Source organism: Lithobates pipiens, unplaced genomic scaffold (genome assembly GCF_037356315.1).
Source record: "Lithobates pipiens isolate NorthernLeopardFrog02 unplaced genomic scaffold, aLitPip1_a1.2 Scaffold_18, whole genome shotgun sequence".
NCBI lineage: Eukaryota > Metazoa > Chordata > Amphibia > Anura > Ranidae > Lithobates > Lithobates pipiens.
Genome location: NW_027507758.1, coordinates 475,850,302 through 475,866,402, shown reverse-complemented (window position 1 = coordinate 475,866,402; position 16,101 = coordinate 475,850,302). Strand labels below are relative to the sequence as shown.

The 16,101-nt window shown below is 43.2% G+C and overlaps 1 protein-coding gene across 2 annotated transcripts in view; it reads left to right on the top strand.

Moving 5' to 3' along the window:
• Positions 1-1,697, top strand: part of LOC143988638 (beta-galactoside alpha-2,6-sialyltransferase 1-like) — an 84,963-nt gene extending 83,266 nt beyond the window's left edge. For both annotated transcript variants that reach the window (XM_077488346.1, XM_077488345.1), the window contains exon 6: positions 991-1,697. In XM_077488346.1, coding sequence (XP_077344472.1) covers positions 991-1,232 — 242 coding nt within the window. In that variant the 3' untranslated portion in view covers positions 1,233-1,697. The remainder of the gene's footprint in view (positions 1-990) is intronic.
• The last annotated feature ends 14,404 nt before the right edge of the window (positions 1,698-16,101 follow it).

Sequence of the window (16,101 nt, the reverse complement as noted above, 5' to 3'; positions counted from 1 at the left end):
AGATACACTATGGAGGCTTCTTTGTTTCTTACATGAGGAATGAGCAATTGTCTAATCCATTGAAGCCAGTTTGAAGCAGGCCTGAAGGGTCTGGTATGGATTTTGAGGGGGGCCCCTATGCCATTTTTTTTTAAAATTTGGCGCAGGGTTCCCCTTAATATCTATATCAGACCTGAAGGGCCTGGTATGGATTTTAGGGGGACCCCCATGCAATTTTTTTTACTTTTGGTTCGGGGTTCCCCTTAATATTCATACCAGACCCAAAGGGCCTGGTAATGGACTGGGGGGATCCCATACTCTTTTTTTCAATGAGTTTTATCTATATTGCCGAGACCTGAAAATTCATTACAGCCGCGATCAGTTTTAAATGACAATTTTCCTTTAGAAATGTCATTTTGTTGTGGTACAGTTCTAAACACGGGAAAAATGTGCCAATTTACAGGCATATTATAGACACCTGCCAGACACGATATTTAAAGGAATATTTCATTTTTATTGTTTCACTTTATGCATAAAAAAAAAACACTGCTCCCGAAAAAATTACTGTTTTAAAAAAAAAAATTGCATTGATACATGCCCCTGGGGCAGGAGCCAGGTCCCCAAACACTTTTTAGGACAATAACTTGCATATAAGCCTTTAAAATTAGCACTTTTGATTATTAATTTTCGTGTCCCATAGACTTTAACAGTGTTTGTGTTTTCTGACAAATTTTTTTGCCTGTTCACATGTTCTGCTGTGAACTGAAAAGGAGGGTGTTCGGCTCATCCCCAATGGTGAGTATATTCTACAAAAAAGGAGAATATTTTTGCTTTGCACAAGCAAACCATTTGTTTTCAGACACTGGTTTCTTACCAATATAAACAAATGAAAAGGTTCCTGTTCATTTTATGTTGCTTAGCTGACAAATGCTATAGGAAGATGAAGACTTTTACAGCACATTTGTGTTATTTGGTGAGCTATAAGCGCTGTTACTGTGTTACTTTTCTCAGGAATATTGCTGATGATGAACCTCTGCGATGAAGTCAATGTTTATGAGTTTCTCCCATCCACTCGGCAAAGTGACCTGTGCTACTATTATGAAAAGTACTATGACCGTGCATGCACAATTGGGGGATACCATCCTCTAATGTACGAGAAGAATTTAGTGATGAAGCTTAACCGGGGAGATATGAACACCATTCACAGGTATGGGAAAGCAACATTACCAGGAATCAAGAACCTGAAGTGCTAACCACTATATAACGTTTTCACAGGTGAAAATAAAGACACTTATACAATTAAAGTATGTGAAGTTTGCCTCGATAAATATGGTGGACATGGGAGATATAAGGATGTGCACCACGGATGTTTAACAGGACAAAGAAACTGAAACTTTGTTTAGCAGGACAGAGAAATGGAAACCTTGTTTAGGAGGACAAAGAAACTGAAACCTTGATAGCCAAAAGATACATGGATGTATATGTTATATTGCTAACAAGTGAAAAAAAATCTGGACATCTGCAGCTAAAGTGTTTGAGATATTTTCATGATTAGGTGGTAGATTTACATTACATTTCCAGATAGAATTGAAATCAGATCACCCTTTTTGATACTGTATACAAACTGTAATGCCATGAGATATTTATATTTGTAAATAGTATTTATTTCTTGCATTGTTCTGAAAAAAATTAAAATAAAAAAAATAATACACAAGGCATACAGGGAAACTTTATTAGTTTTGGTATTTTTTTTAGGTTAGAGGCATCTTGTCAATGTATTATATCTATTTTTAAAATAAATTATATAAAATCATTATTTCAAAAATAAATGAATACTGGGTTCAACCAAGAGCCTGGACATGTGGAACAGAAACTGTTTGCTTTAAGACTATTTTAATATAACTGAATCTCTATGAAAAAAAGCAAGCAAGTGGAGGGTGGGACAAATAACTCCTTGAGCCATGTGTATTTGTTTCAATTGGAACTTTTAGGCTGTATAAACAAGAAAATTGTTTAGGAGTGCAATAAACGTAGCAATATAATGAGCCTATAGTTCCCCCTGCTGGGTGGAAATGAAGCTCAGAAGTATTCATATGCAATCATTTCCTGTTAAAAAAGTGTACAGTGTATATATTTAAATGGGCTTTTAGTGCTGAAGATCATAAATAGAATCATAAAACACATTCAATACCTTTCGATAAATAAGTACAACCATTCTTCCCCATTTTTTTTTTTTTGTTCCAAACCTCCCCCATTTCAATGGTGAATGCATCGGATTATTTTTAAGGAAATTAATAATCCACAGTATTACAGCCACAACCATAAGGAGTAATCAGGAGAGATATTCCACCACCCTGAATATACTTTGGTTGTAGGAAATGCTATAGAACTGAAACTACAACCCAACTCCATCTTCATTAGAGAATGTAAAAAATTATTTCTCAACTGTAGATAAAATTAAAAAAAAGCAGCTCTTGCTACAATATTCCCCTTTCCTCTGATATGGTCCCCAACAGACTGACTACTCTGCGGTCCTGAATAGTGTCATTGAATTTCAGGTAAGCCTAGGGCATCAATGACACGGTCTCTGGGGGAACATCATCAGGTGCCCTTGGCTCACAGGAGAATGCTGCAAAACTCATTATGTACTGCTGTACTCTACAGCATTCAATAACTGCCTACTGCTGGAGGAAAAGGACCAATGACCTTATGTAACTGGATTAGAGTCACTGGGGAAAAAATGATGTATTAAAATGTTTTTAGGGTGTGCAGGGAGTGCTCCAAAGGGAAGTTAGGGGTAGAATACAAGGAAGGGGTAACTGGAGTTCAGCATTAAGGTTGTGGATGTTTCTGACAGATTGACAGTTCTTGGAATGAATTAACAGGTCAGCATGTGTGATAACTTGTGGACCAGAATTGCTCAGTTGAAGCCTTTGATATTATTTTATCCTAAGACTGAATCAATAACATAGCCAATATAAGGAAAATGTATATTCATTTGTATACAATGTTGAAAATAATGACAGAGAGAAAGCGTTCTAATTTATTTGTGATTCATGTTGAGATAGTGTAAATTGTGTACAGCAGGGAATGTGTACAGGTTACAAGATGTCTATTTTGTAAAATGTACTTTGTAGGTGCACGTAAAAAGGTCTATAAGTTCATAGTATGCTTAAAATGTTTGTTACCCCAGCATTTCATATTCCTGATATGTTCCTGCTATCCCATGTACTGGTATGAAAAAGTATCCTGTTCCCTTTGTACTGCTTCCTTTTTGTGAAATCCCTGATATCCCTGCCAGTCTCCCTGCTTTCCTATTAAAAACTGATCACACTAAGCAGGAGGGCCCACCATGGTCAGCTATCTATCTATGCTGGGAGCACAGCCTGCTCTCCTCCAATGATCAGACTTGTCCTGACCCCCACCCTGTACAGCCTTTCACTAGGAATATAAGTGTGCTGTTTATTCTCCTCCCTCAGCTCTAATGCAACTGAAAACAGGGGGAACAAAGGCTATGTGATCACTTATAAAAAAGAGGGAAAAAAAGGTATTTTTAATGTATATATATTTATGTAATATACAAATGTTTTGTCTTTCATTTCTATTTTAAACTGATTTTTTTTTTTGTTGCAAGGTGATAGTTTATAATTACTTTAAATACAAAGTAGTGATGTCATATAGTATGAGATTATATATGTTATACTGGTTTTCTTTAAGAATACTAACTGGAAATGAGTTTAAGTGATTGTAAACGATCACCTTGTAAAACAACCCATTCCTTTTTGAAATAGAAATGAAAGGCAAAAAATTATAAATACCTTTCAAACTCTGCACCCTGTATATAATGTGCCCTGAACCTTTCACTCTGAATATACTGCGCCCTAAACCCTGCCCTCAGTATGTAGGGCACCCTGAACTCTGTATATATTGTGCACTGAACCCTTTACTGTATGTACTGCACCCTGAAGCCTGCACTCTCTATATACTGCTCCCTGAACCCTGCACTCTGTGTATACTGCTCCCTGAACCCTGCACTTTGTGAATACTTCTCCCTGAACCCTGCACTCTGTGTATACTGCTCCCTGAACCCTGCACTCTGTGTATACTGCTCCCCGAACCCTGCAACCCTGCACTCTGTTATTTATTAAATTTTATGGTAATTTGTTAATAAAAGGCAGCCAAGGATATTTACTCCAAAATCATGTCATTTGTGGGGGGATTTGGAGGGGTTAGATATTATGTTTAACAGGTGGGTTAAGGGACTGTGGGTTAGGTTCTTCACATGTCATGCGCCCTAAACCCTGCACTCTGTATATATTGTGCCCTGAACCCTGCACTGTGCACTAAACCCTGCACCCTGTGTATACTGTGCACTAAACCCTGCACCCTGTATATAATGCACCCTGAACCCTGCGTTCTGTATATACTGAACCCTGCACTCTGTATATACTGTACCCTGAACCATGTAATGTGCCCTGAACTCTGCACTCTGTATATACCGTGGCCTGAACCCTGCACTCTGTGTACTCTGTGCCCTGAACCCTGCACTCTAAACCATGCACCCTGTATGTACTGCACCCTAAACCCTGTGCTATGTAGGTAGTGCACCCTGAACCCTGCACTCTGTATATACTGCACCCTGAACCCTGCACTCTAAATATACTGTGTGTGAATCCTGTACCCTATATATACTGCGCCGGAACCCTGCAACCTGTATTTACTGCGCCCGGAACCCTGCACCCTGTATTTACTGCGCCCGGAACCCTGCACCCTGCATTTACTTCACCCTGAACCCTGCACTATGTATTTACTGTGCCCTGAACCCTGCACTCTGTATTTACTGCGACATGAACCCTGGACTCTGTATTTACTGCGACATGAACCCTGCACCCTGTATTGGCTTGCCGCCCCCCCCCCAAAAAAAACACTAGCCACCAATCATCCACCCTGTTCCGGGTTAGGGGTGTGCATATGTGCCCTCCCTGCTGATCTGCACTGACCGCAAGTCCCGACCAACGATTTATGACTGAGATCTGCTGATCGGCTGTAGCCAATCACAGTACAGAATCCTGTGTTTACAAACACACAGGGCTCTGTACACAGGTCAGTGATCTGGATTTTTCTTCTCTCCGCAAAGAAAAAACATATTCATATTCATTAGTAAAAGCAGCCCGTTACAAAAAATTACACTTGTTAGGCACACCGTTAACCTCTTGATTGCTCCTAAATATTAACCCCTTCCCTGCCAGTGTCATTAGTACAGTGACAGTGTTTACACTGTATTAGTGTCACTAGTGATGTCAGTGTCAGACCGCTAGTGTACCTTCCAGCGAGGGTCTGTTAGCACCAGATTGCCCAACACTATCACAGTCCCCGCTAAAGTGTTTGGCTTGACACAAAGATGGCAACCCTACAGCAAGCACATATCAGGAATATGAAGTGTTGGGGTAACAAATGCTTTATTTTTTTACCAGTGTCAGATTTGTGTTTCCAGCCAAATTGATTGTTAAATGTATTGATAACATGGATGTGGCATCACAGCCCTAACTAGAAATTAAGATACGTCTTTATTAGTCCAATGTTGTCAGTGTGGAGGGGATTTATGGAAGTCTCATAACCTCCCTATTAGAGATGGGCTCGGGTGTGTTCAGGATCCCACCTACCTGATCCCTCCAGGAAGCTGACACTACACACCGCTAATCCCAGGCAGTGAGACATTTCCCTGTCTGTGCAGCTGTGGACTGCAAAATGTCTTGCTGCCTGAGATTTGCAGTGTGCAGTGTCGGCTTCCTGGCAGGATCGGGCAGGTGGGATCCCAAACACGTCCAAGCCCAGTCCCTATGTCATTGAAATGGATTCTGGATTGGATCTCACTAGCAGGTCAGGGACTAGAGATCCAGTGATTACTTGAAAACAGTCTTCTTTCAGGGGACATGCTGCATTAAATAGTTGCTGCTATGTGGCATTTAATAGTTTGCTATTACATAATGTGAAATTAAAATTCTCCCAGTGGAGTGTACTGCACCCTGAAGCCTACACTCTGTGTATACTGCTCCCTGAACCCTGCACGCTGTGTATACTGCTCCCTGAACCCTGCACGCTGTGTATACTGCTCCCTGAACCCTGCACTCTGTGTATACTGCTCCCTGAACTCTGCACTCTGTATCGAATGTGCCTTAAACACTGCAATCTGCCTATATTGTGCACTAAACCCTGCACCCTGTATATACTGTGCCCTGAACCCTGCACTCTGTATATACTGTGCCCTGAACCCTGCACCCTGTATGTACAGAGAGACCCGGAGATGAAGGAGAGAAAAGCATCAGCGTAGGGACAGCATGACAGGTGTGGACTGCACAGTCATGCTTTTATAAAGAAAAACGTGTCCCCTTTAAGAAAAGGGCAGTGGCTGGAGCAGGGGAGGCGCTCGGGTTAGTGAGTGAGGAGGAAGAAAGGGGGAGTGATGTCATTAGAGAGAGGTGGCGAGAAAGATTCCCACCCACCTTCCCGAGTTATGGTTAATTAGAATTGGAGCTGTAAGGACAGCCCGTGCAGTGGTTGGGTCTTTGGAGGAGGAGAAGATGTATGTTATATGCATATATAACATGGTTGGTACCCATCTGTGGGATGAGATTATCAGGTACCTGAGTCCGGGGGCTTGCAACTGGAGGCCTAAAGTTAAAATAAATTTGTTGCAGTGACCAGTGGTGTGTTCGCCTCGAAGACCCCAAAAGTACATCAAAAATTATTTAAGAGTCATTTAAAATGTTATTTATTAAATTTTAATTGTTAATAAAAGGCCGCCAAGGCTATTTACTCCAAAATCATGTCATTTGTGGGGGGATTTGGAGGAGTTAGATATTATGTTGATCAGCTGGGTTAAGGGACTGTGGGTTAGGTTCTTCACATGTCATGTGCCCTAAACCCTGCACTCTGTATATACTGTGCCCTGAACCCTGCACTGTGCCATGAATCCTGCACTCTGTATATACTGTGCACTAAACCCTGCACCCTGTATATACTGTGCACTAAACCCTGCACCCTGTGTATACTGTGCACTAAATCCTGCACCCTGTATATAATGCACCCTGAACCCTGCGTTCTGTATATACTGAAACCTGCACTCTGTATATACTGTGCCCTGAACCATGTAATGTGCCCTGAACCCTGCACTCTGTGTACTCTGTGCCCTGAACCCTGCACTCTAAACCATGCACCCTGTATGTACTGCACCCTAAACCCTGTGCTATGTAGGTAGTGCACCCTGAACCCTGCACTCTGTATATACTGCACCCTGAACCCTGCACTCTAAATATACTGTGTGTGAATCCTGTACCCTGTATATACTGCGCCCGGAACCCTGCACCCTGTATTTACTGCGCACTAAACCCTGCACCCTGTGTATACTGTGCACTAAATCCTGCACCCTGTATATAATGCACCCTGAACCCTGCGCTCTGTATATACTGAACCCTGCACTCTGTATATACTGTGCCCTGAACCATGTAATGTGCCCTGAACTCTGCACTCTGTATTTACTGTGGCCTGAACCCTGCACTCTGTGTACTCTGTGCCCTGAACCCTGCACTCTAAACCATGCACCCTGTATGTACTGCACCCTAAACCCTGTGCTATGTAGGTAGTGCACCCTGAACCCTGCACTCTGTATATACTGCACCCTGAACCCTGCACTCTAAATATACTGTGTGTGAATCCTGTACCCTGTATATACTGCGCCCGGAACCCTGCACCCTGTATTTACTGTGCCCGGAACCCTGCACCCTGAACCCTGCACTATGTATTTACTGTGCCCTGAACCCTGCACTCTGTATTTACTGCGCCATGAACCCTGCACTCTGTATTTACTGCGCCATGAACCCTGGACTCTGTATTTACTGCGACATGAACCCTGCACCCTGTATTGGCTTGCCGCCACCCCCCCCCCCCCCAAAAAAAAACACCAGCCACCAATCATCCACCCTGTTCCGGGTTAGGGGTGTGCATATGTGCCCTCCCTGCTGATCTGCACTGACCGCAAGTCCCGACCAATGATTTATGACTGAGATCTGCTGATTGGCTGTAGCCAATCACAGTACAGAATCCTGTGTTTACAAACACACAGGGCTCTGTACACAGGTCAGTGATCTGGATCTTTCTTCTCTCCGCAAAGAAAAAACAGCCATATTCATTAGTAAAAGCAGCCGTTACAAAAAATTACACTTGTTAGGTACACTGTTAACCTCTTGATTGCCCCTAAATATTAACCCCTTTCCTGACAGTGTCATTAGTACAGTGACAGTGTTTACACTGTATTAGTGTCACTAGTGATGTCAGTGTAGACCGCTAGTGTACCTTCCAGCGAGGGTCTGTTAGCACCAGATTGCCCAACACTATTACAGTCCCCGCTAAAGTGTTTGGCTTGACACAAGGATGGCAACCCTACAGCAAGCACATATCAGGAATATGAAGTGTTGGGGTAACAAATGCTTTATTTTTTTACCAGTGTCAGATTTGTATTTCCAGCCAAATTGATTGTTAAATGTATTGATAACATGGATGTGACATCACAGCCCTAACTAGAAATTAAGATACGTCTTTATTAGTCCAATGTTGTCAGTGAGGTGGGGATTTGTGGGAGTCTCATAACCTCCCTATTAGAGATGGGCTCGGGTGTGTTCAGGATCCCACCTACCTGATCCCTCCAGGAAGCTGACACTACACACCGCTAATCACAGGCAGTGAGACATTTCCCAGTCTGTGCAGCTGTGGACTGCAAAATGTCTTGCTGCCTGGGATTTGCGGTGTGCAGTGTCGGCTTCCTGGCAGGATCGGGCAGGTGGGATCCCAAACACGCCCAAGCCCAGTCCTTATGTCCTTGAAATGGATTCTGGATTGGATCTCACTAGCAGGTCAGGGACTAGAGATCCAGTGATTACTTGAAAACAGTCTTCTTTCAGGGGACATGCTGCATTAAATAGTTGCTGCTATGTGGCATTTAATAGCTTGCTATTACATAATGTGAAATTAAAATTCTTCCAGTGGAGTGGTGATGAGGCTCAACAGATCGGTAATGTTAAATGCTCACTATGAAAGCAGCTGTAGTTTTAGTTTTAGAAATAGTGAGGGTCTCGTTGCTTTGGGGGGTTTGGTCTCCCTGGGTATATGTGTCAGATTTGGTGATAATGTCCAAGTGGGAAACAATTTTGGAACAAAACTAATACCCTTATCCACGTGGTAACTGGAAGGCTCCAAAAAAGTGCCTGGACGGCTTTAATGACTCAAGGGGGTGGTGTTGCGCTGTTCTATATCCTAATAAGGCAGTACTAAGAAGAGGGGTAGTATATTACTGTGTTTTTGTAACACCAGCAAGAATGAATGTAACAGGATGCAGAAAAAGGAGAATATAAATGAATACAATTAATACAGGTACTATTATTCTTAAAACTGCTTCGTAACAGTAATATTATGCAACCAGTACACTGGGAATGTGCAACCAATACCAAAGTTGCTAATGTAAACAATACAGGGAAATATGTGCAAACATCCATAATAAAGTGTAACGTGGACCAGTGAAAATGAAATAAATATGATAAATTCAAAAGAGTAAATATAGATTAATATCATGCACAAGTGCCAAAAAAACACAAAGTACTCTACATCCAACCTGTGCAGACGTGCATGAATATTTTCCGATAGCAGGAGATATCTTACAGGGTAATATAATCCAAATGCATAAATAAATCAGTGTAAAAAAATATATGTGTAAAAAATAAATAAAAATATATAAAAAGGTATTTTTTTAATCAATGACAGGAAATTTTACTTTTAGAAGTCAGTGAACCTTGATGAGGTAATGAAGAAACAAAGGCACAAATAGAGACAATGGTTCTGATGTGCATGTTCTGCCTCTCCAATTGAAGCATTGAAATTGTGATCTCTGTAACTTACAGTTGTGATGACATAGTGATAACCCCATCTTAGCTGAACTAGCAGACAGTGACTCAATCCAGTGTACATATTCGCCAGCACATCTTGGAGCTGCGCAGGACCCCTTTGTCCGGCATGTCACGATCATTGCATATCTGACTAAGGGGTCCTGTGCGGCTCCAAAACATTACACTTGTCTCTGCGATGTGTGTCTCATGAGACATGAGGCTGAGATGCATTACTGGGAAAATGAACAAAGGGTGGAGCTAATTATACAAGATAAAACTAAGCTACAGGAAGGGGAGTAATCAGGGACAGAATTCAAATAACATTTAAAAGCATATTACAAGGCATGTGAAAAATGACACTCCCCATCAAAATCTATGATTTCTATTATTAACAAACTTTAGTCCAAGTGCAAATATAAGTAAACAAATATTCTTTCCAGGAACATCTGCAAAACAAGAGGGAAGGGAAGAACTAGGGAAAATAATGCAAACATTACCATAATACTTACAGATGCTGGTCTCGAAGGTCCAGGCTGTGACAAGGAAAAATACATCTTCAGAAGGGAAGACAGCAACATACAACTCGAGTGATAAATTAATAATTCATAAAACAAAGTCCCCACCAGCCGGGCTTGTTGTAAGCAAACCCGGCTACCCCAGCACCACGGCCCTTTCAATGCTATTCTGAAGGCCTAAATTAAAGATATCCAAACTGACATCAGATAAATGGACACAATTTTTCCTGTATAAACCAAGGAAGCCTCTCTCCAAATCAACATGACAGAAAGAGAACCCCCCAGCAAGGACATGAACTTTTCAATTGAATGATTGATTCTTCTCATAATTTTTTCAACCGATTTACTTCCAGGAGAGGATAATCAGTTTAAATGAGAAACCATTTCAGAAAAAATGATACAGGTAGTAGGAAAAGAGAGTTTTAGACGCTGCAAACCCTGTTTTATTAGAAACATCAAGTCTAACATTTTAATCTTACCAACGTCATTACCTCCAAGGGTTAAGAATAGTGATGGACGAACTTCCGACGGAATGTTTCGCGAACGCGGACCGCAAACGCGGCCGATAATTCGCAAATCGTAACATTCGCGGCGGGCCCCATTGACTTCAATGGGAGGCGAACTTTGCAAACCTACAGGTCAAATTTGCAGCCACAAAATAATTATTAGCTGTGCAAACATAGTCCCACCACATGGCCAATGACATAACACATGTATGAGGTGAATCTGGGATCGACAACTACAAGCATTCTTTTTTTATATGTGAAATTGTGACAATTCAGCACTGTGGAGCGCATGAAGGCAATGGAGGAGAGGGAAGGTCAGGGGAGGCTAAGAAGAGGGTGCAGGAGATTATCACCAGCAGCGTGACATACAGCAATGATACCTGCACCGTGATAGAGTGATCTGACACCAGCACCGTGATAGAGAGCACTGACATCAATAGCGTGACATACAGCAATGACACCTGCACCGTGATAGAGTGATCTGACACCAGCACCGTGATAGAGAGCACTGACATCAGCAGCGTGACATAAAGCACTGACACCAGCGCCGTGATATACAGCACTGACACCAGCACTGTGATATACAGCACTGACATCAGCAGCGTGACATACAGCAATGACACCTGCACCGTGATAGAGTGATCTGACACCAGCACCGTGACAGAGAGCACTGACATCAGCAGCGTGACATAAAGCACTGACACCAGCACCGTGATATACAGCACTGACACCTGCACCGTAAGCAGCCCCAGGAGGAAGTCAGCATAGCACAGGGATGGTGGGAGCCCCTCATAATGAGCATAGCACAGGGATGGTGGGAGCCCCTCATAATATGCACAGCAGAGGTACAGCCCCAGGAGGAAGTCAGCACAGCACAGGGATGGTGGGAGCCCCTCATAATAAGCAGCCCCAGGAGGATGTCAGCATTGCAAAGGGATGGTGGGAGCCCCTCATAATAAGCAGCCCCAGGAGGATGTCAGCATAGCACAGGGATGCTGGGAGCCCTCATAATAAGCAGCCCCAGGAGGAAGTCAGCACAGCACAGGGATGGTGGGAGCCCCTCATAATGAGCATAGCACAGGGATGGTGGGAGCCCCTCATAATATGCACAGCAGAGGTACAGCCCCAGGAGGAAGTCAGCATAGCACAGGGATGGTGGGAGCCCCTCATAATAAGCAGCCCCAGGAGGAAGTCAGCACAGCACAGGGATGGTGGGAGCCCCTCAAAATAAGCAGCCCCAGGAGGAAGTCAGAACAGCACAGGGATGGTGAACTTTACATACCTACAGGTCATATTTGCAGCCACAAAATAATTACTAGCTGTGCACACATAGTCCCACCACATGGCCAATGACATAACACATGTATGAGGTGAATCTGGGATCGACAACTACAAGCATTCTTTTATTATATGTGAAATTCTGACAATTCAGGACTCTTGAGACAATGGAGGCGAGGGAAGGTCAGGGTAGGCAAAGAAGAGGGTGCAGGAGATGATCACCAGCACCAGCACCATGATATAGAGCACTGACACCTGCACCGTGATAGAGTGATCTGACACCAGCACCGTAATAGAGAGCACTGACATCAGCAGCGTGACGTAAAGCACTGACACCAGCACCATGATATACCAGTCCTTAAGGATTAGCAGACTGTACCTCACTCAACCCTATATACTGTAGTACGCTATACCTTACCAGTCCTTAGAAGGATCTTTGTGCAACTAGTAGGTTGTGATTAGCAGACTGTACCTCAGTCCCTATACTGATAAGGGACTGCTGCAGAATAGGGCAGCAGTCAGCAGTAGTGCACCTCAACCCTATATATTGTGGACCTATACCAGTCCTTAAGGATTAGCAGACTGTACCTCACTCAACCCTATATACTCTAGTATGCTATACCTTACCAGTCCTTAGAAGAACCTTTGTGCAACTAGTAGGTTGGGATTAGCAGACTGTACCTCAGTCCCTATACTGATAAAGGACTATTGCAGAATTGGGCAGCAGTCAGCAGTAGTGCACCTCAACCCTATATATTGTGGACCTATACCAGTCCTTAAGGATTAGCAGACTGTACCTCACTCAACCCTATATACTCTAGTACGCTATACCTTACCAGTCCTTATAAGGACCTTTGTGCAACTAGTAGGTTGTGATTAGCAGACTGTACCTCAGTCCCTATACTGATAAAGGACTGCTGCAGAATAGGGCAGCAGTCAGCAGTAGTGCACCTCAACCCTATATATTGTGGACCTATACCAGTCCTTAAGGATTAGCAGACTGTACCTCACTCAACCCTATATACTCTAGTACGCTATACCTTACCAGTCCTTAGAAGGACCTTTGTGCAACTAGTAGGTTGGGATTAGCAGACTGTACCTCAGTCCCTATACTGATAAAGGACTGCTGCAGAATTGGGCAGCAGTCAGCAGTAGTGCACCTCAACCCTATATATTGTGGACCTATACCAGTCCTTAAGGATTAGCAGACTGTACCTCACTCAACCCTATATACTCTAGTATGCTATACCTTACCAGTCCTTATAAGGACCTTTGTGGAACTAGTAGGTTGTGAATGATTCGCAGACTGTACCTCAGTCCCTATACTGATAAAGGACTGCTGCAGTATAGGGCAGCAGTCAGCAGTAGTGCACCTCAACCCTATATATTGTGGACCTATACCAGTCCTTAAGGAATAGCAGTCTGTACATCACTCAACCCTATGTACTGTAGTACGCTATACCTTACCAGTCCTTATAAGGACCTTTGTGGAACTAGTAGGTTGTGATTAGCAGACTGTACCTCAGTCCCTATACTGATAAAGGACTGCTGCAGTATAGGGCAGCAGTCAGCAGTAGTGCACCTCAACCCTATATATTGTGGACCTATACCAGTCCTTAAGGAATAGCAGACTGTACCTCACTCAACCCTATGTACTGTAGTATGCTATACCTTACCAGTCCTTATAAGGACCTTTGTGGAACTAGTAGGTTGTGATTAGCAGACTGTACCTCAGTCCCTATACTCATAAAGGACTACTGCAGCAGAAGGGCAGCAGTCAAGTATAATATTCTTTCTATATTTGGAAGAAAGAATATTATACATGTACAAGCCTATTACCATACCAGTCCTGAAAAGAACCTTTGTGGACCTAATAGTAACAGCTACTGATTAAACTGACTGTCCCTCACTGCCACACACAGCTTCCTGCCTGTCCCTATTTAAACTGACAAAACACAGGCTGCTGGAACAATAACTTGAATAGCACTCAAAACTATATCCTGTACTACTTTACCATACCAGTCCTGAAAAGGACTTTTGTGGACCTAATAGTAACAGCTAATGATTAAACTGACTGTCCCTGCTGCACACAGCGTCCTGTCCCTCTCTCTACACTGACAAAAGACAGGCTGCTGCAACAATCACTAGCACAGCAGTGCCTCAAACCTATATCCTGAACTACACCTAACACCTATACCATACCAGTCCTTAAAAGAACTTTTGTGGACCTAATAGCTAGCGATTTGGGTCACGGCAGTCTCTCCCTGCTCCACACAGCAACCTCTCCCTATGGTGACATATGAAAAAGAATGTAAAATGGCCGCCGGATCGGGTCTATTTATAAGTTAGGGGGAATGTCCAAGTGTCCATGTGCTGTAATGTCTCAATTGGCTGTCCTGTACCCCATGATGGATGTGTCATCATAGGTCAAATTTCTTTTGCACAGTAAACACTGAAGTCTGCCGGGCGAACAGCAGCAATAGTCCATCGATCGGGCGGACCGCAAACAGCCAAAATGCTCTGCGAAACGACCGCCGGGCGAACTGTTCGGCCATCCCTATTCTCTGGATCCCTGTAAGATCACACCAGTGCCCCAGGCTGCAAAGGGAAGACATTTATGAGACTCCAGGACTCTCAATTTTCACCACATACTGAACTCATCTAATTTAACCTGTGAGTTACTACTTGTTTTTATTAAATATATGATTTATACTGTACTCAGTCTGGCGCCCGTCTGTTCCCATTCCCCCCCAGCTCTAATCACCATAGATAGATTCATGCAATGCATGAATCCATCTATGGTCGCTGCTGACACCCCCTATTCAGGTGCCGGCATCTGAATTACAGCGGTGGGGGTGTTTTTGGAAGCACCTGATTAGAGCCATAGGCTCTAATAGGTACCCAAAAAGGTGAACAGCGGGCACAATGCTGTGCGTTCGCTGTTCACTCAGCTATGTTTTAGCAAAGCGAAGGAATTCACTTTGCTAACACTGAACCCACCTCTCAGCCAATCATGTTACCGGGTCTGTTACCAGTCACCTGATTGGCTCAAACGTCAGGCGCTGTGATTGAACACCTGAGAGTGGACGGAAGAAGACATGGAGGATGTGCGGGAGACCGTCACTGACCCACTCTGAGACAGGTAAGTGCCAAGCAGCATCTGATGGAGCACAGTAGTGGCTGTATTTGATGGGCACAGTGGCTGCATTTGATGGCACAGTGGCTACAATTGATGTTTTTTTTGAGCACCAGCCGCCACTGCAGTACTCATCTTGGAAGGCTGCCAGGATCATTCTTACCTGCTGTGTTTTGCATAACATTTGCTTGGTAAGGAATAAATCCTGGGAGCCTTCTGAGGAGAGGGAGCCTGAGGTCCATCAGCCACCAGAAGGGAGAGTACTGAGGCAGGATTGGCTACTTGAGCTGAGCTGATCAGCAGATACTTTACATGTAAGTAATCTATACCTAGTTGTGAATATGAAATAAAAATCACATTGAAATCTCTCCATGACAAGGACACACCTGTTGTTGGCATTATATGGAGTCTGTCGTTAACGTGATGCCACTGGGCAGCACAGCCCCAAGATAAATGACAAGCATTGTTTATTTTCTGACCTGGAGTGGAGAAGGAGTAGAACAGCTGTCGGCTATTATGAAATTACTTCTGCTATGTTTTTGATGTTTGTAATTTTTTTTGTTCTTTAGCCAAACAAGCACATGAGCTTTTTTGGACCCTGAAAAACCATTCAGAAGGACTGTCTGAAGTCACAGGTGTGTGCCTTAATCAGTACCCATGTGATACCTGGATCACAATCACAGCTCCCTCTCCAAGGAAGCAAAGCTGTTTGTAATTCCATGAATTAAGAACATATTTTTTTTACTTTGTGA